This window comes from Fistularia commersonii, chromosome 30 (genome assembly GCF_037954325.1).
Source record: "Fistularia commersonii isolate RoL2024-O1a breed Wild chromosome 30, RoL_Fcom_v1.0, whole genome shotgun sequence".
Lineage (NCBI taxonomy): Eukaryota > Metazoa > Chordata > Actinopteri > Syngnathiformes > Fistulariidae > Fistularia > Fistularia commersonii.
This window is the reverse complement of record NC_141313.1, coordinates 2,235,982-2,261,419: the sequence shown is the minus strand read 5'-3', so window position 1 is coordinate 2,261,419 and position 25,438 is coordinate 2,235,982. Positions and strand designations below refer to the sequence as shown.

The 25,438-nt window shown below is 55.0% G+C and overlaps 1 protein-coding gene across 9 annotated transcripts in view; it reads left to right on the top strand.

Moving 5' to 3' along the window:
* rbms3 (RNA binding motif, single stranded interacting protein) overlaps positions 1–25,438 on the top strand; it is a 178,655-nt gene that overhangs the window by 60,010 nt on the left and 93,207 nt on the right. For 3 of the 9 annotated variants that reach the window (XM_086178507.1, XM_086178504.1, XM_086178505.1), the window contains exon 4: positions 19,297–19,454. In XM_086178507.1, coding sequence (XP_086034633.1) covers positions 19,297–19,454 — 158 coding nt within the window. Of the gene's footprint in view, positions 1–234; positions 1,493–19,296; positions 19,455–25,438 lie in introns of those variants that run through there. The other 6 variants (XM_086178513.1, XM_086178511.1, XM_086178510.1 and 3 more) reach the window with 6 other exon arrangements.

Below are 25,438 nucleotides of genomic sequence, written 5' to 3'. Positions count from 1 at the left end.
GGGAATCGAGTCCTCGTGTTGCCGCCGCCCGCCTCCCTCCACCCTCCCTCCAATCCGCTCTTCCCCGTCCACGCGTTTCCCCAGCAGGTTGTGGAAGCGCGGCAGCCACTGGTCCGCGTCCGGATCCCTCCTGCACGGGGGGCTGAACAAGACCCTCCTACCGGCTGAGCCGGAGGGAGGGAAGGAACGAGGGAGGAGGGAGGAAGGAGGAGGCAGTCGGTTCAGCTCGCAGCCTCGGACGAGCCCCTTCACCGCCCCGTCTGTTTGGAGGAGGAGAAAGAGAGAGAGCGAGGAGGAAGGAGAAGAAGGCAGGCTGCCGGGAGGAGAGAAGGAACACACTCTGCACGACCAGGAGGAGGGAGGATCTCGGTCGAGGGACTCTTGTTCTCCACCTGGGACCTTCTCCGTGTGCGCCGGAGGCGGAGGATTCGCCCGGCGTCCGAGGACCGGCCGCCCCGGGGCTTTCTTTTCTTTTTTTTTTTTTTTTTCTTTTCTTCCTTTTTTTTTTTTTTTTTTTTTTAAATCATTATTATTATTATTATTATTATTATTATTATCGTCGCTGCGTGTGCGCGCCATCCTCCAGGAACCGGATTAATTCCTGCTCCGTCTGCTGCTGCTGTTCTCCAGCGGTGCAAACTCAGATCGCTGCCGGCGTCCTACACCACCGCCACCCTTCCTCTCCCCCTCCACACACACACACACACACACACACACACGCGCACACACACACACGCTAGGATCCCGCCTCTCCGCGCACAGAGTGCATCTGTCGGCGGCCGGCGCCGCTGGATATCCGCCTTCTGTCGAGCAGGACTGCACGCAGCCGCCGTCGGATCCGACTACGGCGAGGGGAGAGTGTGTGTGTGCGTGTGTGTGTGTGAGAGAGAGTGCATGCGGGTGTGTGTGAGTGTGTGTGTGTGTGTGCGTGTGTGTGTGTTTGAGAGGCGGATTAAAGCCCCGGCGAAAGTAAAAGAGCTCCAGTAGAGAAGTGAACCGGCGCGTCCTCTTCCCCCGTCCTCCTCCTCCTCCTCCTCTTCTTCTCCCGTTCTCCAACATCTCCAGGACGGCCGAGAGCTGCCTCCACCTGCACCTTCTCCGCTCCTTCTCCCCTCCGCCCCCTCCTCCCTCCCCCTCCTCTCCACCGGACGCCGACGGACTCCCGTGGAAATACTGACACTGAGGCTCCTTCGGCTTCGGACCTCCCCGACCTTTGGACCGACCCCTCGTCCGGCTGCCGTCCGGCACGCAGAACACGAACCTTCTCCGGAGATCCTCTCGGTCGGCGGACGGCGAGGAACGGATCGGCGGAGCCCTTCTCCTCCCGCTTCCACCCCGAGCTCCTCGGCAGCCGCCCTCCGCCTCCAACCCTCCAAGTGTCACCATTCCCTGGTCCAGTGCTAAGGATTCCAGCTACATGGGCAAGCGATTGGAGCAGCAGCCAATGTACCCTCAGTACACCTACTACTACCCCCATTATCTCCAGACCAAGGTATGCTTGCTTCTCTTGCATTCCTCCAGTGACCCCCCACCCCCCCACCCGACCCCATCGCCCCTATTTCATCCACCCCCCCCATCCCTGAGCGGAGATACGGGAGGGGAGGTTGACGGATAGCCGGCCTTGGTTGTGATGGCACCTCATTGGCTGTTGAGTGTGTAGATGTGTGTGTGTGTGTGTGTGTGTGAGGGGTCAAGGATCCCAGCTCGGGGTCGTCCGCGCCCGCGGACGGGAGATCTTTTTTTTCCGATCATGCTTTAGTTTATATACGGTCATGTGACCGCGCTTGATGGTATCCATCATAAAACTTGTATTCCGGATTGTTCCCGTTTGATTGAGCGTTCGATCATTCGTTCGGGGTCGCCGGTTTCCATCCGTCCGCCCGTCGTGAAACAATCGTCGCTATTCGCACGTCGGGGTTTTCCGTCGAACCCCCGTCGTGTGTTTGGACGGCGGGAGGAACCCGGAGAACCTCGAGGAACCCCTGAAAGGGCTAACATCCGCTAACGTCTCCGTCCGTCGCCCCGAATGTGTCCGGAAGATCAGGGAGTGTTTTTGTGCTTCGCACGCAGTTTGAGATGTTCTGCAGAAGAAGGTTTGATGTTTCTTGCTTCTGTTTCTATTCTTGGACGGGTTTTGATGCACAGGTGTGCTCATACCTGGGCGGGCGGGCAGGCGGGCGGGGATCCGGCGTGCTAGCTTAGCGCTAACGTCACGTGACGCCTTCACCGACCCTCCGTCTATCGATCTGGAGCCATTTATGTATACGAAGGTAGCCATTTTGATTGTTTACAACTGTAATTGGTTTGTGCGTCCGTTGCCACGGTTACCACGGTGTCGCCGTGGGCGTAAATCTCCGGTGCGGACGGCGGCGCCGACGACACCCGAGCGACGCATATTTGAAATTCTAGGCGTATAAAATTTATAGAGCATCTGCGACGGGTTAGCGCAGATGACTTTACGGTCGCTCGGCGTTCCCGGCGGCGGCGGCGGCCCCTTGGCTCCGCCTCCAAACGTGCGCGCCGTTCAAATTCGGCGGGATTTTTCGGGCGTCGGATCAGAACGGGAGAGTCGGCGAAGGAGATGAAACAATAACATTTGGCTTCCTATTGATTAGCGCAGCGGGGCGTAGCATGTGCTTCTCTTTAGCTGAATTATTGATTCCTGAAAGAGGATTTGTGTGTGTGTGTGTGTGTGTGTGTGTGTGTGTGTGTGTGTGTGTGAGCGTGTGTGTGGCTTTTATAGGAGGTTATGGCAGGGGGGGGATTGATGAGAAGATCCTTTTAAAGGGCCTTATTTTCTGCGCCCGATCAGGCTTGGGGAGTCATCTGCTAAAAACCCCAGTGCAGTCTCCCCACACACACACACACACACACACACACACACACACACACACATGGGGTTGGGGTTGTGAGGACCCCCGGCCCCGAACGGCCCCCGAGAACAATTACAGCTCACGGCTCTCTCGCTGTTTAAGGACGCCGCCGGGAGGAAGGATATGAATTTCAAATGGACCCCGTAGTTTTGTTTGATTTTGTGTGATTGACAGCAAACCCCCCCCCACCTCACACACACACACACACACACACACACACACACACACACGATGTCCAGGTTCGCCTCGATATCAGGGCTACTTCCTGTTCCTGCGCCTCGAGGCACCCGCTGTTTTTTTTTCTCTGATTGTCTGGATCTCACCGCACCGGATGGTGACCTGGAGGTGCAGATGTAGCAGCGGCTAATGTCCCCCGCCTTTGAGCAAACAGCCAGTCAAAGGAGACCTTTGAGCGTCTCCACGCCGCCGCCGCCGCCGCCGCCGCCGCCGCCGCCGCCACCGCCACGGACTTGACAGGGCGCCGTCGGATTCCTGCGAGCAGAGCAGGCGCAGCCCCAGAGGGAGGGGCCGCTAAGAGGCAAGCGGAAAGGGTTTGGGTTACGTGGGTTTTGGGTAGTAGTGTGTGTGTGTGTGTGTGTGTGTGTGTGTGTGTGTGTGTGTGTGTGACCCATTGTGCTACGGAAATAACAACAAAGCGGCGATCCTCCCTAAATGGCGAGGAGGGAAGGGGGGGGGGGGAGGTCGCCCTCACAAAATCAACCGGTTAGATCAGTGCCCCCCCCCCCCAGCGAGCGTGCACGTGCACGTGCACCTCACCCATCGTCACCTGCCCCCCCCGCGCCTCCTTGCCGCTGCACCCGTTTTTTTTTTTTTTTTATTCCTGTTTTTTTATGAGCACAGATGGCATGTGTGCGTGCAAATGAAGACCAGAGGCTGCCCGAGTGTGTGTGTGTGTGTGTGTGTGTGTGTGTGTGTGTGTGTGGAGTTGTGATATGGCGAAGGTCTTGGAAAAAAAAAACACGCATCCCGTCTTTTCGTCCTCCTCCGGCCTGCCGATGCGTTCGAGTGTCCTTGAACGAGGCGACGAACAACAGGCCCGCTCGCTTGCCGTGCGTTGCAGGGAAAAAAAAAAAAGAGCATCTCCGGAGTAGAACACACACACACACACACACACACACACACACCGCTGGTGTGCGAGGCGGCGCTCCTCTCTGAACCCGCCGCTCCGTCCATCTGGAAGGAGCCGTGGTCTTGGCGGTGAGCGGCAGGAACACCTACCCGGCCGGTGAAATGGGGCGTACGGCGAATCAGGTGGCGGCGGCGGCGGCGGCGGCGGCGGCGGCGGCGGCGGCGGCGGCGGCCAGAGTTTCCCCTCAACTGGAAAAACCCTGGGGTTAAGACTTCTGGATGCACTGATGTGAGAGTACACACACACACACACACATGAATGTAAACGCTCCGGAGTTAAGCGGAATCCCAGCAGGTAACCCTTGGAAGAACTCTTGGGTTTTATCGGCGGCCATCTTTGTAGTTCACAGCGAAGTGTTTGGCGGCGTCCGAGCAGAAGCTCTGGAATGGAGCGCAATTCCAGCCGCCGATCTTCGGAAGACCTCTCGGGTTCTCCCGCCGGCCAACGTCGTAAAAAGAAACACATCCCCGCTCTTGATATCACCTGGGATGGCGAACGACCATATTTGGGCGTCGGACTCCTTCCTGTGGAGGGAGGACGGCGGTGGTGAAGGATGTCAGGCTGTTGGGGGAGGACGGTGTGTGTGTGTGTGTGTGTGTGTGTGGAGGAAAGGCATGGACGTGCTGTCAGAGACAGAGAAGGGCTTTTGTTGTCCCGGCGTAACTTAAGCTGTGCGTGTCTGCGGCCCGGCTGCCTGGAATGCCGGCGCGCATGAAGAACGCTCAGGTTGCTGGCGTGGCGACAGACGGGGGAAGGGTTTCTGGAGGAGATGGAGGTGGAGGTGGAGGTGGAGGTGGAGGTGGCAGCTCCGGCTCGGCGGCGCTCACTGGCTCAGCCTGGGCCGGGGTAATTGCTCCTGCATTTTTAACGAGCGGCTGCGGCGTGCACTTTGAGGAGCGGCGTGCCGGAGGATCCCTGCAGCAGAGCGGCCCGCCCTCATCTCCCAGAGAAGAAGAAGACATGCCTTTCTTCATCTTCCCGGCGTGAGGGAGGGAAGGCGAGGTCGTCTCCACGCCCGTCGGGGTGTCACGGCGACTGGCGGCGCCGCGGACGCCGTTTTCGCTCTCCGTATCGATCCCCTCCTGCGCCGCCACGAAACCGAACTCGCCATCCGAGATCGCCCATTAGCGGCGGTTTCGTCATCCGCTCTCCTGGAAAGTCCCGCCTGCTCGTTGCCGGGTCGAACCGCCCTCGCGGGGAGCGACTCCCCCCCCCCCCCGTTTCCTACATGTGGTGGTACGTCCCGAATGCTGTTTGCAAACACGGGAAAAAAAAAAAAAATGGCTCCAGAAAAAGCCGACCTCGCCATGAATGAGGCTCAGTAAATAGGCATGAGGGCTTGAATGGCCGCCAGCCCCCGTGGGCCCCCCCCTCGCCGCCCCCCCTCGCCGCCCCGGCCGCAATGAGCTCCTACACAAATAAGGATACGTGCGGCGGTCCAGCGCGGCGGATGAACCGCGGCGAGCCGTGTTGAGCGAGCAGGGGATTACGTGAGCAAACAGGCTCTTCTCCCGGCTTCATCCCGGTTAAACGACTCCGGCCGCCGCTCAGCTCCCCCCCCAAAGCCCCACCTCCTCCCCAAAATTGCGGCGGCGGCGGACCTTTTACCGCACGCCGAGGCCCGCCGAGAGCGTGAGGCATTAGTCAGCGGCGGACAGGTGGGCGGCGGGAATCGGACGACACAAACCCGGATTAATAGCAGGGAAAGGGAAGGTGTGATGGCGCGGATTAGCACGCCGATGCTAATTAGCGAAGGAGACGGCGTAGCGGCGCGGGTAAAGCCTTGGGTTTCGGAGCGACCAGGAGGGTTACGGAGTGAAAGCAAATGTTAGCACGCGGCTCCTTTCGCCGCCGACGTGCAACCCCCCTTCCGAAAAATTCCCTCTCCGCTCCCTCCCGGCGATTAGCCGCCTCCGGCTCCCCCCGCGGAACATCCCTCCCCATTATTTATCCCGAGCCCCCCTGCAAAACAACAGCTGCACGCTTGCGTCGCCGCCATATGTCACGCTTCCCTCCCCCCGGACCCGCGGAGATCCCGGGGTAACTTCGGGGAAAAGGAAAAAAGTGAAGGCGCGGCGGAGTTGCGGAGCGCGATCGGCGCCGCGCGGAGGGATGCGGGACGCCGCCGCGCTGCGGTGGAACTGTCGCGGCGGCGGCGGCGTTGGAGGAGGGAAGGGAAGGGAAGGGAAGGGGGTCACATTAGGATTCAGCCGATAAAGCAATAAAGCAGCAGCCGGAGCGGATTCTGTGTCCTCAGCACTTTGTGCCGGTGATTAATCACCAGGCTGACGTTCCTCCGCCGCCCTGCAAACACAGAGCAAACACGGCGCGCTGGCATTCCTGGTCGTCATTTGGACGGCGGCGGCGGCGGCGGCCCCGTGCACGCTCGCCGGCGTTTGAGGAGTCTGTGCCCGAGCCAACGCAGACGTACCGCCGAGCGCGGGATGAGCCGCCGATCTGGCGAGACGCAGATATCAGCCCAGGCCTCGACGCTGAGCCGCTGCTGTTTAACCAGCGTGTGTGTGTGTGTGTGTGTGTGTGTGTGTGTCGGTGATCAGCTGGTGTGGCTGCGCGGCAGTTGCCACAGCGATTTGTGAAATTGGACACCTCTGAGCCTGTTGAGGCTTTATTAAGAGAGCGGCTGTGTGCTGTGCCGTTACCATGGCGATAGTCCCCGGTGTTTTGCGCTCGCCGTGGCCCCCCGGTCTCCCAGGGGAAACACTCCACCCCCCCCACCTTCCACCCGGGTTCTCCTCGGCGGTTAATTTTGGAACGGCCGACAACGAGTCCGTTAATGTTTGCTAATTAGCATTAGCATCGTTAGCAGCCCCAACCTCCCTCTGACGCTAAGTCCAATGTTGTTGAATGTTTAGGAGGTTCGGTCGCCATGACCACCAATGCCCCCATGTGACAGCTTCTGAGAGGGGGTATCCCTTTTATCACACACACACACACACACACACACACACACACACACATACGAAAATGCTGGTCATTTCCAGGAAATGTCCAAAAGTCGGACATTTATTGTTGAGGAAAGAGGCGGGAGGGCTGAATGTGAGGAAGAGGGTGGGAGTCCTGTCGGGTTCACAGAGTTCAGTGGATCGTGTGTGTGTGTGTGTGTGTGTATGTGTGTGTGTGTGTGTGGTGACACACCGCTCACCCGACCCGGTGCTACCTCCCCTCTCCGTAAACCGTGGCTCGTCTGAATAATTTATCTCATATAATCTCACTATCTCATTCACTCTCACAGGCGCGTACACTCACGCACACACAGATATGCAATTACCACCCCCCCCAACACACACACACACACACACACTCACACACACACACACACACACACACAGAAAAAACATGCCTCAAGGAATGGAGTCCTGGGGCTGGTGTGGAGCGAGCGAGCAGGAATCTGCACACAGGGAAACCTGATAGGCCTTTCCTGTGCCAAACACATGAGGTCACCCTGACTGACTGATCCTGCCTGCCAGCCAGACCCCCCCCCCCCCCCCCCCCACACACACACACACGAACACACACACTGCATCGCTGTCAGATTAAAAACCCTGTATCTCGCAGAAATCAACTGCAGGAGAACTCGGTCTCATGGGGGCTCTGGAGGACGGGTTGCGTTCTCCAGAGCCTGTTAAAAACAAAACACATATATTTATAAAATATCTCCTGGAAATGATTTGATTTGTTTACTTTTCGGACTTATTCCTGATTTAAACTCGCCACCTCTATCGTTTGCTAAGCAACTTTAAATGTAAGCGATGGCCCGTGTTAGCATTGAGGAAGCGATGAGCCCCCTAGTGGCGGATTTGTGAATTGCACGTTGTTGATTTTCGTGACGCGTTCGCTGGTCGGACCGAACCGGCCCGCCGCCCTCCTGTCTCCGCTCGAGCTGAAGACGCCCGACAAACACCCTCTGCTGCGTGATGCTAACTATTAGCAGCTAGCGGCGTGGCTGCAGCTAGCGTGCTTAGCATGGCGGGTAAAAAATCAAAGATAGCAAAAATCAACAGCCTCTCAACATGTGTGTGTGTGTGTATGAGGGGTGCTCTCTGGGGCCTATGCCTGACCTAACACACACACACACACACACACACACACACACACACACACACACAGCCCTTTGAAACACCCGACTAACCCAAACAACCTCCGTCCACACAAAGCGCCGTCTCACAGGAACTCAACACATGTTCTTTAGATCCCGGCTCGGGTTCTCCTGTCACACAGGCGTGCAACATTCAATCCACACACACACACACACACACCGGCACACACACACACACAGGCTGGTTCTCGTCTCCCAAGCCCTCGCTCCCAGGGGCCTCGTGTTGGGCGAGGTCTTTGGGCGGGGGCTCGTCGTCATCGTCGCCATCGTCGCCGTCGTTCTTGTTGTTGTTACCGGCGGTTGCCGCGGGCGACGGCGATGCCCCAGACAGAACCTGGCCGTGGAGTCTATGAAGGTCGCTGTCCAGGCGCGGCGCCCCCGCTTCGTGGGGGAAAATAAACAGTAATTTGAGTAATGATGTAATTAAAGTAGGTCATATGTTTTTTAAATATCATTAGCATGAGGCCTAGCGCCGGTCAAAGAGGGGGCCTCGTGTGAGGGCTGCGCCCCCACTTCCCCCATAATTCCACACACCAGCATCCACACACAGAAAATATTAATTAAATATAATTTAATTTTCTCATCTGAACTGTATTTGTATTTTATTTTATCTTGTTTTTATTTGTTTCCTTTCATTAAAAAAAAAAAACAAAAAAAAAACGAAACGTCGATCGTCCAGCAGACGAGGACGGTTACGTTTATTTTCCATTTATTTTTATTTGGATTTATTTTATTTAAAATTTTCAAATTTTAAGCACGATGAGACACGGCTGTAAGCCTACCTCACACACACAAACACACACACACACACACACTCTGGGTCTTCCTGTTAACTGCATTGATATTGTGTTTCATATAAGTCAGATATACGACACCAGATCGTGTTTTTGCTTCCTCCCGCCGGCGCGGAGGTTGCGATTGGCCGTCCGTCCCTGTCAGTCAGGGAAAACCCGTGTGTTTAAAAGATCTTTTTTACACTTTACAGCGTATCCATTTCAACCGCCGCCGCCACCGCCGCCCTCCCTGGCGCGGCAGCGGGGTGAAATGAGGCGTTGCGCGGCGTGGCGGCTCCACCTGCTCCGCCTGCTCGAGGCCGCGGGCGGAAGCGCTAACGGGCCGCGCCGCCAATAACGCCGTATTAAGACATCGACAGCTGCCATCTCGCTCTGCTCCACAACCCCCTCCTTGTCCCCCGCGCATTTTTACTTTCCTAGCCGGGGTGCCGTGTTACCCGGGATGACCCGCGCCCTCAAGCTACAACTAGCTTGTTTGTTGCACGCTAGCTGCACACACACACATTTATTTGCCATTTGTATTTTCTTGGAAGCCGTCCCCCGCCGCCGCCGCCGCCGCCGCCGCCACCTCGCTCCACAGCTGTCAATCATCCTTATCGTCGCCGCTGTGCGCGTGTGATCTCGGGTTATTCTGGGATGTGTCTCCGCGGGAGTCGGGGGTTTCTCTCCCGGCGCCGTCGCCCGCCTCCTTAGCGGCGTCCGTGACCGGGAGCGTGCCAGTTAATGGAGAGCGCGCGGCGCCGCCTGGGCGCTGACCCGTGCAGATTGCGGCGCGACCTCGCCGCTCAGCCCTCGGCCCTCGCGCCGTGGAATCCAATCTCCCGGCCCGGGCCACGCCGCGCGTTCCAGCGGTCCGGTTTGATAACTTTGCCCCCCCCACCCCCCCCCCACCTTCGCCCCCGCCTACGAAGTGTCAGTCACTCCGCTAATAAAACCTGACATGTTTTCTTCGGCGGGGGCGGTCGGGGGGGTTTTAGGTTTTCTTTATTTCCAGGTTCGACGGGTGGAAGAGCTTCTCGCGGGTTGCCGTGGCGACCGGGGGGGGGGGCAAATACACAGGATGCGTCAACGACGCTCGCTCGCGGTGGAGATTTGTATCGCGGATTCAGACGGCGGGGTGGTCCAAACCGAAATCTGCGGGGGGGGGGGGGGGGAGGGGGGGGGGTCCTCCATACCCGATTGGCTCCGATTGGCTCCTCCCCCTCCTCTGGGGGCGGTAATGGCGGCGGCGGGGACGCAGGCCGTGGAGGTATTAGCCCTGATTTTACTGTGTTTCAAGGGGTGAGACTGCACCCCTGTAATCTGATCACATTGAATAATGCAGGAGTGTGCCTGTGTGTGTGTGTGTGTGTGTGTGTGTGTGTGTGGGGTGGCCTCGCTGGGCAGTTTGAGAGTGGATCGTCAGCAGCCTTTCAAGGTGAAAAGCATCCGCTGAAGGACTCTTTCATTCTGCTGTGCTTCCTCTGCCTTTTTCTTTCACACACACTCACACACACACACACTCACACACACACACTTCCACCTCTTAAATGGAGAAGCCCATTTAACCCGGGCCTCTCCGCCGCCCTCCTTCCCGTCCGGCCTCGGCTGGATTCGCTCAGACGGGGGGTGGGGGGGCGAGTGAAAGGCTCGGTAAAGTCTGTCTGCCGTGGAAATGAACGAGCAATTAGACTCGGAAAGAAGTGGGACGCACGGCGGGCGTGCACGGAGCATCCTGGCAAGCGTGCACGCGGTCGCAGATGTAAAACCGCCTTTATTACCTCTATCATAAGTCAGCTGAGGTAGTTTATTGCACTGAAATAGCAGCATTATTACATGTGACTGCGCATGTGTGTGTGTGTGTCTGTGTGTGTGTGTGTGTGCGTGTGTGTGTGTGGGAGTCACCAGGCGCTAACACTGGCGCATCACCTTCCTCGTCTAGACTTTATAATTCCTGGAAAGGAAGCAGGTCCCGGTGAACTTCCTGCTCCAAGAATGCAAGTTGAAGTGTTAGCCAGCGTGCTAATGGCGGTAGCCTCGGGTTTCAGGAAGGGGGCGGAGCCTACATTGTTTTCCAGAAAGTAGACCCTAACTCGCTGCTCGTCCCGGCGGCGGCGCTGACAGCGCTAGCCCTGCTGCCAATTAGCCTGCGAGTTCAAGCACTAGCCGGCGTGCTAATAGCATTAGCCTCGGGTTTGAGGGAAGAGGAGGAGGAGCTTTCGATGTTTTTCCGGAAAACAGATCCTGACTCGCTGTTCGTCCCGGCGGCGGCGCTGAGAGCGCTCGCCCTGCTGCCAATTAGCGTATGCCAATTCCTCACCACCTATGAATTATTAAGCGCAGCCCATCAACCAAGAGCTGAGGCGCGCGCACGGCGGCGAAAAACACCGGCGTTTCCGCGACGGCGTGCAGGTGGGAAAGCATTAAGAGAAGAGACAGGTGGAATAATGTGCGTTATTAGACGGCGACTTGAAAACGGCGGCGGCCCCGAAGGTCGGGCCATTCATTCGCGCGGCGGGGATTTATGGCGCGGCGGCGGCGGCGAAGGTGAGCGATCCTTGAGCTGATGTCTACATAGAAGGTCCTCCACACGGGAGGAGGAGGAGGAGGACGCCGGTCCGGCTTGTTAACGCCACATCCAAGGCCGCGGCGCTCAGAAGCCGACCTCGATGCTAATGTTAGCGTCCGGGGGCGGAGCCATGAGGGTCGCCGTGAGAAGGGGAATCACCTGCCGCACGTTGCCGTCGACGAGGATTGATGTCGGGTTTCCTGTGTCGCGCTTATCCGCCTCCCCGGGCGCCGTCGCAAATAAATCCAAGCGTCAGACGACTCCGACGCCGCGCCTCCTCTTCGGCAGACGCCGACCCTCCCGCCCCGAAGTTGGACGCCGACGGCGCCGCCTTATTCATCACGCGGCCGTGACACTTTTGGATAAAGCTGCGCCGCCGGCGCTGATTGAACGTCGCTCCCCTTCGCTCGGGAGCACAGATCGCCCCCCTTTGGTTTCCACTAAGTCATGGGATTGACAGCCGGGGATGATCTGCCAACCCCCCCTCCAAACACACACACACACACACACACACACACACACAGGCAACCACCACCTCCTTGCCATTAAATCACTCAAGGAGCCGCCTCTGAAGGGTCACTAACTCACGAGTGCCAGCCCCCCCTCCCGGAATGAAATTTGACTGACAGGACTGAAGATGTTCACACACACACACACACACACACACACACACACACACACACACACACACACACAGACACACACACACCTGTGTGACGTTTGTTTTATTTTCCAGCAGACGAGGACGGTTACAATGAGCCATTGTTCTCGCTGTGACCCGGAGCGAAACCGGCAGTCGGCGCCGCTTTGGCCTCCGCCGCCGCTGCCGCCGGTGATGGCGGGCGGTGGCGGCGGCGGCGGCGGAGGGGGTCGGGGGGTCGGGGGGTCGGGGGGGGGATCTGGGTTGAGTAACGTCGATATTCTTTCATAGGGAGATGGTTGCTTAACATGCGGTGCAGTATCCTGGCACGCTGTCGTCTGTGGCCTACTAAACTCTGCTCAACACTGTGTAAAAACTCCCTGGCGACCAAAATGTGGGGGGGGGGGGGGATGGATGGAGGGATGGAGGGATGGAGGGATGGAGGGATGGAGGGATGGAGGGAGGCGGCGTGCAGGAAGGAGAAATGGAGGACGAGCAGCCAGACGAGGATTGAAATGGATTTGGAGGGAGATGCGAGCCGACTGGGGGGATTGCAGGAGGTGAAGGAGCGCTGGCAGGGGATGGATTCACTTACCCGGGTCTGGGGTGGGAAAAAGCAGCATCTCACACACACACACACACACACACACACACACTGGAAAAAAAAAAAAAAAACGACAGTGAGAGGGAACGGATTCCAGCCGGTGTAAAGTATCCGATGAGTAAACATCAAGCCGCCGTGTTGCAAAGAAGCGCGATTTTCAAAATTCCCGCGTACTTGAACGCATCGAAAGGTTACCGACCGGCGTTTTCACGGCTGGATCCGCTTCATCGACGCCGCGAATCCGCCGACTAGAATAAAACACGGGACGGATCAGAGCGGCCGTGACCCCGAACGCCCCAGAACCGCGATTTACGAGCCCTCGGTTCTCGCTCCTGAACGCCTCACCGCCCGGCGATGTTGATGGAGTTTCCACGTTTCGGCCCGTTCCTCACACACACACGCACAGAATCCCTCTTCTCTTTTGCTTTCGGATCCGTCGTTTCGGCGCGCGTGTGTGTGTGTGTGTGTGTGTCTCGGCGAGAGGTTGGGTCGTAGTGAATAAGCCCCGCCCCCTCCACGCCATCACAAACCTCTATTTGTGCTTCCACTTCCTGTGAAAAACATAACTGACTCTTCAAGAATGTGCCCAATTAGAGACGGAGTCGGGGAGAGGGAATGGAGTGTGTGTGTGTGTGTGTTGGAATAAGCTGCAGATTTGGTCATAATGTCTAGAAAACGTCCATAACTCTTCCTCTTGGCAATACCACCGCCGTTTCTAAACCCTCCCATGATCGATAAATCCGTCAATAACCGGCCGGATGATGGTGATTGGCTGTTGGGAGCGTCTCAGCGCCGCAGAACTACCTTACTACGGTGTAATAAAGCGTTTATAACTACCTCGAGGTCCGGTTCGGGCGGGAAGATCGTCATTTTTAGGACGGAGGTTCGCTCCGGTCGTCCGCCGCCGCCGCCGCCGCCAGTGCATCAAACTTGATGTATTGATCGGTCCGTGAATTGATCGAGGATTTATTTTAAAAGCAGAAATGACCTTCCGGCTCTATTTTCAGGGTGTTTGTTGCAAAGCCGGGAAAAACTATCTCTCGTCGGTGTTTCGTAATCGTCCCTCTCCTCTCGACACCGGCTCGTCTGGCCTCCCACGCTCTCCCGCCGTCCGTCCTGCCGTCTCCACGCCCACTCGGCCGGGCTTCCAGGCAGACCCGGCCGTGATGACAAATCAGTCCAAATATTTATGCCCGTCGAGTTTGTCTCGGCTTCGCTTTCTTCTTTTTGCCTCCGTCCTCTCTTCACGGCGCCGCCTCGCAGCCGGAGCCGTCGTTCGTTCGTTCATTCATTCATTCATTCATGCGTCGTCGACGCCGTGTGTCCGAAGAAGATTGGACGGGAGGCGGAGTTTATCACGGACCTGTCAATCACAGGCCCGCAGCCATTCACTCATTCATTCATAGGTCATAGAGAGAAAACATTTACTCATTCATTCATAGGTCATATAGAAAGATATAACCATCCACTCTTCACTCACATTTGTAAAAAGACACACAACATTCATTCATTCATTCATTTGCACATCACATGGTGAAATGCAACCATTCACCCGCTAATTCAACATTAATATAGAGGGATGCAACGTTCACTTATTCATTCATAGGCTGTATAGAGGATGTAACTATTCACTCGTTCATTCAAACTTAATATAAAGACATTTATTCACACATCATTTAGAAGCAAGCAACATTCACTCATTCATTTATTCATTTATTCATTTACCCAAATCAGTCATAGTCATGTCATGCTGTCAGGCCATGTTGTATGTTATGTCATGACATACAACATTCATTCGTTCATTCACACATATCGTGACGTGCAACATTCACTCATTCATTCACATTTAATACAAAGACATTCACTCATTCACACATCACATGGTGACGTGCAACCATTCACCCTCTCATTCAACATTAATATAGAGGCATGCAACGTTCACTTATTCATTCATAGGTCATATAGAGGATGTAACTATTCACTCGTTCATTCAAACTTAATATAAAGACATGTATTCATACATCATATAGAAGCATGCAACATTCACTTATTCATTCACTTAAATCAGTCGTAGTCATGTCATGCTGTCAGGCCATGTTGTATGTCATGTCATGACATACAACATTCATTCACTCATATCGTGACATGCAACCATTCACTCATTCATTCACATTCAATATAAAAACATACAACATTCATTCATTCATTCATTCATATTTAATATAAAACATACAACATTCACTCATTCATTTACATTTAATATAAAAACACAACATTCACTCATTTGTTCACATTTAATATAAAAACATACAACATTCACTCATTCATTCACATTTAATATAAAAACATATAACACTCATTCATTCATTCACATTTAATATGAAAACATACAACATTCATTCATTCATTCACGTTTAATATGCAAACATACAACATTCACTCATTCATTTACATTTAATGTAAAAACATACAACATTCACTCATTCATTCACATTTAATATAAAAACATACAACATTCCTTCATTCATCCACATGTTATATAGTGACATACAACCGTTCACCCTTTCATTTTTCATGCAAACCGGTTTTAACTGCTGATTGGACGCGCCTGCAGCGCGACCCTGTGATTGACAGGCGTCTTGGCCCCGCCCACAACCCAAAGCGTGACGGTTCACGTCGACTCATTCTCATCTCAACACGACGATGTTCTTGAAACTACGCTCGGAAGGCGGCGAACCAGGAGAGAACGCCTGAAGAACCCTCCGCGGCTCCATCTGTTACCGTCGGTTACCGTCGGTTACCGTCGGTAACAGCTGACGTCTTCATCCTCCCAGGCGGGAACATTTTATTTTTTCTCTCCTCCCACAAAGGCGTCCATTGTTCGCCGCCTTTCTCCCCTCCCTGGAAGATGACTGGAGATAACGTTCATCTTATCTCCCCGCCCTCAGCGGCGGCGGCGGCGGCGGCGGCCCTCAGTTCCGACCCCGGGGCCCCCGGAGCAGACGCTCCTCTGCCTCCTGAAGGAAAAAAAAACAGAAGAGGATGTGAGAGGGAGTTCACCGGCGATGAAGAGCGATGGAGGGAGGGAGTTAGCATGTTTAAAATGACCCCTCCCCCCCTCCGCGGGGGCTATTCTCAGCCCGGAGGGAACCCGAGCCAAGTCGCTTCCTCCTCTTTTACCGTGAACTCGTGCAGACCCTTGAACGCCTCCCCCCCCTCTGCAGAATCAGCAGCGCTGCTTCTCCCGGGCGATGGAGGGGGGGGTCCGTCCTCCCCGACCCCCCCGACAATAATGAATTCACCCCGACAGCGGCTGCTCTCCGGCTTCAAGGAGGCCGCTCGTCATATTTTGTGGCAGGTTCGCTGTTTTCCGCGGGGATTTGAACATAACACGCACACACAAGGACGCGATCTTGACTCGCCGGCCTCGGTGTTAGCGCTCGGCGGCTAAGCTAGCCTCCCATAAATCAGGGGCAATCACCACGCCGGGCCCCTCCGACCCCGGGGGGGGGGGGGCATCCTTCCTCTGATTACCGCCTTCCTGCTCTCCAGAATGCGGACGCCGTCTCGGTTTCCTATTTTGGCTGCGTGGAGTCGGCCCCGCCTGAAAGGAAAGCGTAGCAAAAAAAAAAACAAAAAAAAAACACAACAGCACGGCGTTCTGTCCTTGTGCGTGTGTGTGAATATACATCACCCCCCCCCCTCCCCCCGATTCCACCTCAGCACAGATTTATCACGCTCACTTAATACACTCGTAAACATCCCCTGACACGTCACGGAGGCCGTGAACTCCCGCCTCCACCCCCTCCGGCCGCCGCGCTAAATTGGCCCGGCGTAAAGCATCCTGCCGCGGCTAATAGACGCCCAGGAAAATTGAATCCCCGAGTATCGTATTCCCTTGTTTGCGTTGCGCGGCGAAACAGGAAGTAGCGTCGGACTCGGAGGCGGCGCAGGACGAGCGGGCCGGAGAGCATCACCATTCATTAATTCGTTGGGAACCTCTCATTGGCTGAGAGGCGGGGCTACGGACCAATCACGGGGCTGCATACAGAAACATGCGCATATTCGTGCATGCTCTTATATGAACACAAACAATCGTTCACTCATTTGTTTACATGTCGTGCAGACACAACCATGCTAACTTCCTTAGCGAGCGCCGTTAGCCAGGCGCTCGCAAGACGGGAACGTCCTCCTCCATTTATGATGCATCTCGGCTCGAATCCGGTTCCGACCCCGGCGACCTCCGTCAGGTCCCGTCCCCCCCCCCCGCCCGTGACCTCGCCGTTCACCGCCGGCGCCGTAAGTAATGGGCCGCCGCCGACCCTCCGCGCCTCATTGTGTAAGATCCGAGCCCCTGACCTTAAAAAATGAAAGCAAATCAATAGGGTGGGACTGCTGAATTCCAAAGCCCAGGAAGAGAGCCAAGCCCGGAGCCACGGGAGGAGGAAGGGGAGGGTGTGTGTGTGTGTGTGTGTGTGTGTGTGTGTGTGTTTTTACCGAAGGGCTGAAACAAGAGTGTAAGAAATAAAGAGGGGGCTTCAATTAACCTTCAGCCAGGGCAGCAGCCTCCACACTCTTCATCCTGATATGGAAGAGGAGGCTCGGCGAAGGAGGACGGGAGGTTAAAGGTCACCAGCGAAGCCGAGATTCTTCTTCCTCCTCCTCCATCTTCTCCTCCTCCATCTTCTCCTCCTCCATCTTCTCCTCCTCTTCCTCCATCTTCTCCTCTTCTTCTTCCTCCTCTTCCTCTCGCCGGCGTCCGACCCCCCCCGGCCGTCACGACGGCCTCCCTGTCTTTCCGTTCGTCGGCCGTTAATCAATCTTATCGCTGCTGTTGTCAAGGAGACGCCGTGCTGTCTGTCTTATTATGGGATGCGCAGCTCACCGCGGCCGCCTTGCCCGCGCAAACGAGGCGCCGACACACTTTTTCCCGGGATTCTGTCGACGTTCAAAGACACACAAACCGCCCGGGATAATTACAATTGCAATTTGTGTGTGTGTGTGTGTGTGTGTATATATCTGTGTGTGTGTGTGTGTGTGTGTGTGTAATCAGTGCACACTGCAGGTGACATCATTTCTCTCTCCTCACAAAGTCAGAGTCTTGTAACAACAACACACACACACACACACACACTTCCTGTGGAGCGGGTAATCAGACAGTCGCTTTGGGTTGTGACTCTGGAAGCTCCTCCAGCTCTGGATCCCTCTGGAGATCCATCCAGAAGGTTTTCTGCTTGGATTCTTTCCGTGTGGAGCCTCCATGTTCTCCCCGCATCTGCGTGGGGTTCCTCAGGGTTCTCCAGGTTGCTCCCACATGCATTGGAGATGTTTTTTTTTTTTTTTTTTTATGGACTCGCTTCCATAGCGCACGGTTGGAAACAACAGAAGGGAGGACAAGGGAGTCGACTCACCTTCTCAAAAGATCACGTGACTGTGTAGGTGGGAACAGTGCACGTACGCCGTGCACGCAGAGCGGGTTCTAGGTTTCCCTCCACACCTCCAGTCCTGGCTGCTGTTCAAGGTGTTGCTCTTAGATGTGTGAGCGCACCAGAGTAAATGTATGTGCGGCTTGCGTGTGTGTGTGTACATGCATGTGCGCGCGCGTGTGTGTGTGCGTGTGTGTGTGTGTGTGTGTGTGTGTGTGTGTCCGGCACAGTCAGTGGCTGCCCATCAGTTCCACTTAGCTCAGCGTGGTAATTGGCCGTCCATTGGCGGACGCGGCTCCCTCTTCACGCTCGGCGAACCCCGGCTCTTTGTCTGAGGAGCTGGAGGCGACACACACACACACACACACACACACACACACACATGCATCACGTCAGCCTCGCTCCGCCAGCCGCCGCTGCCGCTGCCACCACAAATGGTGGTGGGGCTAATGCTGCGTTTAGGTGCCTGTTTAACTGCCTTCGTGTGTGTGTGTGTGTGTGTGTGTGTGTGTGTGTGTGTTTCCGCTACGAGGTCTCTCCGGGGAGGATAAGGGGTTAACATGGTTAACTTGAGCTGCTGGTGGTATTTAGTCATGTTACCCTCCTCCTCCTCCTGCACCTTCCCCTCTCTCAGACCATTTTTATCTCCTCTCCTCCATCCATCACTCACTTCCTTTATTGCAGCATCTCTCTCTGCTGCTTCCCTCGCTCCTCCACACCTCCACCCCTCCTCCTCCTCCTCCTCTTTCCGCTCATGCCCGCGGGGTCCGGTCCTCTCCGCCTGTCACTGTGTGCAGTGTCCCTGCAATAGAGATATAAATGGGCTGTGAGCAGGAGGCCCTGACTCCTATATCATAAATCTACGCTAACAGCACAACAGGCACAGGGAGGGGGGGGCGGGGGTGCATTTAATACAGTTTGAATACATTTGGGAAGGCGGAGCCGTCCGACGTGCAAAATCTTCCACGGAAATTGGCTCAGGGGGCGCTTGAAGTTTGCGTTATTTAAAAAAAAAAAACACAGTAAAAACCATCACTTTAGTGTGCATACTCTCTAGCGCCCCTGGTGGCCAAACGTGGTACTGCAGTTGGTTTGTTAAAAAAAAAAAAAAAGCTGATTTCCGCTTCTTCTCTCCGCTCCCCAGCAGCCCTATGCTCCACCCCCCCATCCCATGGCTCCCCCCAGCCCCAGCACCAACAGCTGCAGCCAGGGAGGGGCGGAGCAGCTCAGTAAGACCAACCTGTACATCCGGGGCCTGCCGCCGGGAACCACCGACCAGGACCTCATCAAGCTCTGCCAGCCGTGAGTATCGTCGTCGTCTTCGTCCCGACCCTCCCGAGATCCGACGGAAGCCGGGCTCCGACCGCTCGGGCGACGGAAGCTAGCGCAGCCATGTTTGAAGGACACATCCAGGAAGTAATGTTCATGTTAGCTGTTAGCACCTGCAGCCTGGTGCATCATGTGCGCCGCTTATCTTTCTGGGTCGGTAGCCAATCCCGGCCGTCGAACGGCGAGAGGCGGGGTTTAACGACGGCTGTCGATCGCAGGTTCGGGCAAACGTTCATTCGCTCTTCAGCGAGCGAGTCGGGGTCGTCGGAGGAAGCTTTCTCCCCCACTAGCTTCCCCCCCGTCAGCAGCCACTTTGCTGATTCCAGGAAAAGAATGCCTGCCGGCTGCTTTCCCACCCTCGTAGAGCGTTACTGTGGGTGAACGGCTGGTCAGAAGACACACACACACACACACACACACTCTGCGTGGAGAAACTGATGGAACAGCAGATCCTCCGCTTTTGATGATTTCCATTGAAACGTATGACGGGTTTCCAGAGGCGAGCAGGAAGCGGTGAGCAGGTTCTGTAGGCGGACCTCGAATGAATGAATGAACGATTTCACCTGGAGTTGAAACCGGCTCTTAAAAGCCGATCCGACGGGGCGAAAAGTCGACCCCCGGCAATAAACCTCTTTTGCCGACGTGCGCAGATGTGCTCGTAAGGCCCTCGCAAATAGTCGCGGTGGAGGAAACGCAGCAACACCTGCTGGTTCACAGCTCAATAAAGGCCTAATAAAGGCTAGATTGGACCTTCTCCCTGAGGAACGGCGGACCGGGACCTCATCAGGCTTTAAGACACAGTCACAGTGGCTTCCTCCCTCCCTCGCTCACACACACACACACACACACACACACACACGAGCAGCTTTGTTCGGCTCCATTAGCCCCTTTCACGTCTAAAACGGTGACAAGGGGGTCAAGATCATTAGCGGAGACGGGGCCAGCAGATTGTGAAACGCCGCGCCGCCAGCGACTCTGTCCGCTTGCGTAACCTTTTCCTTGGCCATATTTCCAGAAATGTTCTGGTCAAACGCGGCCAATTATTCAATGATCCTTGGGAGACGGGAACACGCTGTCCGGCCTCCTTGGTGAGGCTCCCGGCCGGCCGTGTCATAAGTCATGCGCTCATTCCCGATCCCGGCCCATCAAAATTCCATTAGCCCGGGAAAGCGGCGCGGCGCGGTCTGAAAGGGCACTCTGCGTTTTGACATGGCGTATCTCTTACGGGGCTTTCACATTAACTCCGATGCACCCGCCGCCGAGAGAGAGAGAGAGAGAGCGTTTTCAATTTGGTTTTTAATTCCGCACGGTTCGGAGTATCCAGCGCGTTTTCCCGTTAGCCGCCGCGTCTGGGTTTGCGGGTAGCGCTTAGCATCTTTGCGCCGTCGGACTTCCCGTCCCCGCCTGGATGTGACCCCGCCGTCCTCAGATGGTGGATCCGACGCCGCTGAAACTTTAATTAGCCATGCTGCGCCTCGGCATCGGGCGGGCGGCGGTGTTCTGGAAAAGGTCATGCGGCTGCTTTGCAGTCTGCGGCGCCCCCGCACCCACCTTCGGGTTTTCTTTTTTTTTTTTTTTTTTGTCCTCCGCCCGTCCAGCACCTGAAGGCTGCCGGGCCTCTCGGGGACCCTCCAGGCTCGACACAAACATTCGCAAAAATATGTTAACTGTAATCCGGAGGGGAAGAAAACTGAATTTCAGCACTTTCAGCTGGCTAAGCTGTTTTTTTTTTTTTTTTTTTTGTTCCCTTATCAGAACCCTGGACTTGTATGCTCTGTCGAAAATGTGTTTGGGTTGTACTGCAGGGCGGCGGGAGGGAAGGGAGCGAGGGGAAGGAGGGAACGGAGGTCCGTCCTCCGGCACCGGCGCTCCGGTGTCACTTATTCAGAGAAGAAGAGTCTGGCACGGTGCCGCCGACCTTCAACACGGAGCTGTCAGATGGATTGTACTCGTGTCGTAGCGACTTTACTGTATTAATCAGGCGTGTGTGACCCAGCCTCTTGGCATTGTGTGTGTGACAGTGCGCAGACGGCGCTGCATGCATTCTGCAAATATTGCGCCTCATCATCTGCATAGAAACTGAATGTGAGAATAACCGGATGCTCGTCGACTAGCCGTGTTGCATCTGCTAGTGCTAGCATATCCTGGTGTGGGTCAGCACCTGCTAGCGTTCGGGTATGTCTTGACTGGAACTCTCACCATTAATCATGATTAATTAATCTAAACGCCTGCCTTGATTTTGCCCTCCTTTCCCGGTGCAGCCGGTGGAGCTCTTTATCACGTCTTAGCGTTCCAAACCAAGAGCCACGTTCTGTTTTGGGGACGAGGCGGCGAAAACATACCGCTCTTGGTCCGTTCAAGATGATTAATCATGATTAATCGAGTCAGGTTTTATTGGCTGATGACACCCACCATGTAGAGCAGGTCTGGACCACCACATCTCATGAAAGCCCAGGAGCCCAGAAGCCCTTCGTACTTCTGTCTGGACCGGTTGGGGCAGAAAGAGGTGGCGAGAAGGGGAGCTAGATGGAAAGAAAGAGTGTGAGATGATCACTTCCGACTAATAGCAGTAGCTCTAACAGCTACATGATAGTAGCAGAAATTATATAAACCTGCTCTATTATTCATAAAATAAACAACAGCGGTGGACGCCTCATGGGCAGCATCAACTTGGGCTGAGCTAGCCTAGCGCTAACCTTAAGCTATCTCGTAAAGAACAAGGAGAGGCTGTGGTACCCCAGATGGAGATGGAAGATGTTTCCACCAATGAGGCTGTCCAAAAAGCAGCTAGCCTCTTGCTAGCTTTTGTTGCTCAGCTCGGTATCTGTACTCTGAACGTCCCCAGTTGCTAACGCTAGGCGCTAAAACGAGCGGAAATTCACCCGAGAAAATCTGGGCGTTCCCTGAGGGAAATACAATTTCCGAGCGTCTCCGCCGGCGCGATGTAAAGAAACAAACATTGTCGTATTTTCATGATGCCCTTAAATCAAGGGATTGTTCCGTTTAATAATCACGGCCTCGGTGTCAATCACCTCGATTGTCATAAACATCCAATTAACTGGCGGCGCCTGTTTCTTCCGCGGCGTCGTGCCGGCGCGCAAGCTAGCGTAAATCTTCCGTTTTACTACCACGGAGAATGAATCCCCCTCCCGAAAGCGTGAAAGTACGTTTTCTGCACAGAAAATATCCCGCCGACGGCGAACGAACCCTCCGGCGGCGATAAGTTCCCGCGGGGGGGGGGGGGGATCGGACTAGCATGTCCGGAGCCGGCGGACGAGTAATTAAGTGGATCCGCCGGGTGCTTAATCTTTATTTTACTCAACTGGCTGCGCGCCGGCGTCTCGGCGGCCATCGGGCTGATATATGGACGCCGGGGCCGCGGGAGGAAGGGGAGGGGGGCGCCAGTTGGCCGGACACCCGGGCGGCGAGAGGCCCTCTAGCTGGCCCGGCCGCGAGCGGAGGAGAAGGAGGGATAAAACAGCTATTTCTGTGAGAAGGGGGGGTTCTTGGCCGGCCCGGCCCGGGCGGCGGGCCAAACCCCCGGCCGGCGGAGCTTCGTGGAGCGGTGATTAAACGCACCGCCGTCCTGGACGGAGGCAGAAAGAGAGGGATTTCTGTTTTCTTTTTTTTTTTTCCCCCCTCCTCGTTCTTCCTCGCACACCTGGAATAACAGCGCCGCTGCGTTTTTTAGCGTTTCCCCCGCCGGGAGCCCCCCGGGCGCCGACAGCCTCGGAGGCCCGAGGACCTTCTCACCTCCGGGCTCCTCCTCCTCGTCTTCTCCTTCCACACAAACACACCCTTCGGCGTCACCGACTTTTTCTTTTTAGCAAACGGCTAATCGCCCGGGGTTAGCTTAGTTGCTAAGCTACGTAGCAACCGTGGAGACACATGTTCTGCAGAGGGAGTTTTCCAGTTCTCTGGTAACCAGCGCCTCCTCGGCGGAGAGAAGAAGGTTCTCACCATGCCTGGGTTCCATCAAGGCTCTCATCCCCGGGTTCTCCTGGTTCTCCTGCCTGGGTTCCATCCATGTTCTTCTGCATGGTTTCCATCAAGGCTACTGTCCTGGTTCTCCTGCTGGGGTTTGCTTGCCAGAGTTCTCTCCATGTTCTTCCGTGAACGTTCTCCTACTTGGGGTCCATCAATGCTCTCGTCCCCGGGTTGTCCAAGTTCTCCTGCTGGGGTTTTCTAGATTTTCTTCCCATGTTTCCATCCATGTTCTCCTTCCCGGGTTCTCCAGGTTTTCATGCCCAAAGGAAACTTCTATGTTCTCACTCTGCATGGGTTCCATCAACGTTCTCCTTGTCCAGGTTGTCTCCATGTTCTCCCACCCTGGGTTCTCCTCCGGTGGTCCACAGTCAGCCGTTGGTTCATCGAGGCCTGGAAACTGATTGACGGCGAACGGCCGCTTGTCGGGTGATTGACGGGTGACCCCGTCCAGGTTAAGCCCCGCCTCTCGCCGCCCCAGTGTGAGCTTTCATTGGCCGCCGCGGTGCAGGAAGGAGTCCCGGTCCCGTGACGACGACTCGCACGGACGTGTTATTGGAACGGGCGCCGTTTTTGGCGGTTAGCGGCGAACGCACGCCGCCCCGCAGGCTGGTCGTGAGCGACGGTCCGCACCAGAAGCTGGACGCCAAAAAAAAAAGCATCTTTTCTTTTCACATTCCCACCCAGGGGGCGGGGCTTGCCTCGGCGGCGGCGGCTGCCAGGCAACCAGTTTGTACAATAAGACTGATTCGCTGTGACACATCACGCATGCACTTTTATATATAAAGCATGTGTGTGTGTGTGTGTGTGTGTGTGTGTGTGTGTATTCCACTCTCCTTAATCTATCCATCGCCCGCTTCTTCTCTTTCGAAACATCCCCCCTTCCCCTGCAGCGCCCCCTGCAGGCGGCGGGTGGAAGCGCGAGTGTCGGGTCCGACGCTAACGGGGGATTCCTTCTTCTTCTTCTGAGAAGAGGGGAAGAGGATGGGAGAAAGAGAGAGAGAGAAACATCTAGAGAGGAGGAGGAGGAGGAGGAGGAGGCGGGGATGAAGGGCGAGGGGATGGAGGGCGGAGGAGGAAGAGATAAGAGGCTGCGAGAGTGATTGAAATGGGATTAGCGGAGACGGGCTCTGCACGGACGCCCGGCTCCACAGGGCCGGGGACGCGCTCTGCAGGCTCCGCCTCCGGCACATCAAAGCTTCGGCGGGGAGGCCGAGGGGCCGCCGGCGAGGGGTCACACACACAGACACACACACACACACACACACACACACACACAGACACTAGCATCCCTCTCTGTGGCTCATTCAAATGTCACACAGACATGCAGCCGTTCACTCATTCATTCACACATCATGTGGACACATTCAAACCTCAACACTGAAAATAAAAAAGAAATTAAAATTATAAATAAGATTAAAATAAAAATAATATTGTGGTGAATTTCTTTATCTTCTGTAATGCAATTAAAAAAAGACAAAATTTACTTTTCCATGATATTAGTGGGGTTTTTGAGTTTTCTTAAGATGTGAGCCATAATCAGCAATATTAAAATAATAAAAAGGCTTGCGATATTTCAGTTGATTTGTAATGAATCCAGAATGTATGACATTTTTGTTTTTGTAATTTTCTGCAGCCGTTCACTCATTCATTCACACATCATGTGGACACATTCAAACCTCATCCTAAAAATTAAAAAAAAAAAAAAAAGGATGAAATGAATGTATATTTGCATACAGGACTGTCTCAGAAAATTAGAATATTGTGATAAAGTTCTTTATCTTCTGTAATGATATTTTAAAAAAAACAAAATTTACTTTTTCATGATATTCTAATATTTTGAAGTCGGATTTTTGAGTTTTCTTAAGATGTGAGCCATAATCAGCAATGTTAAAATAATATAAAGGCTTGCGATATTTCAGTTGATTTGTAATGAATCCAGAATGTATGACACTTAGTTTTTGTAATTTTCT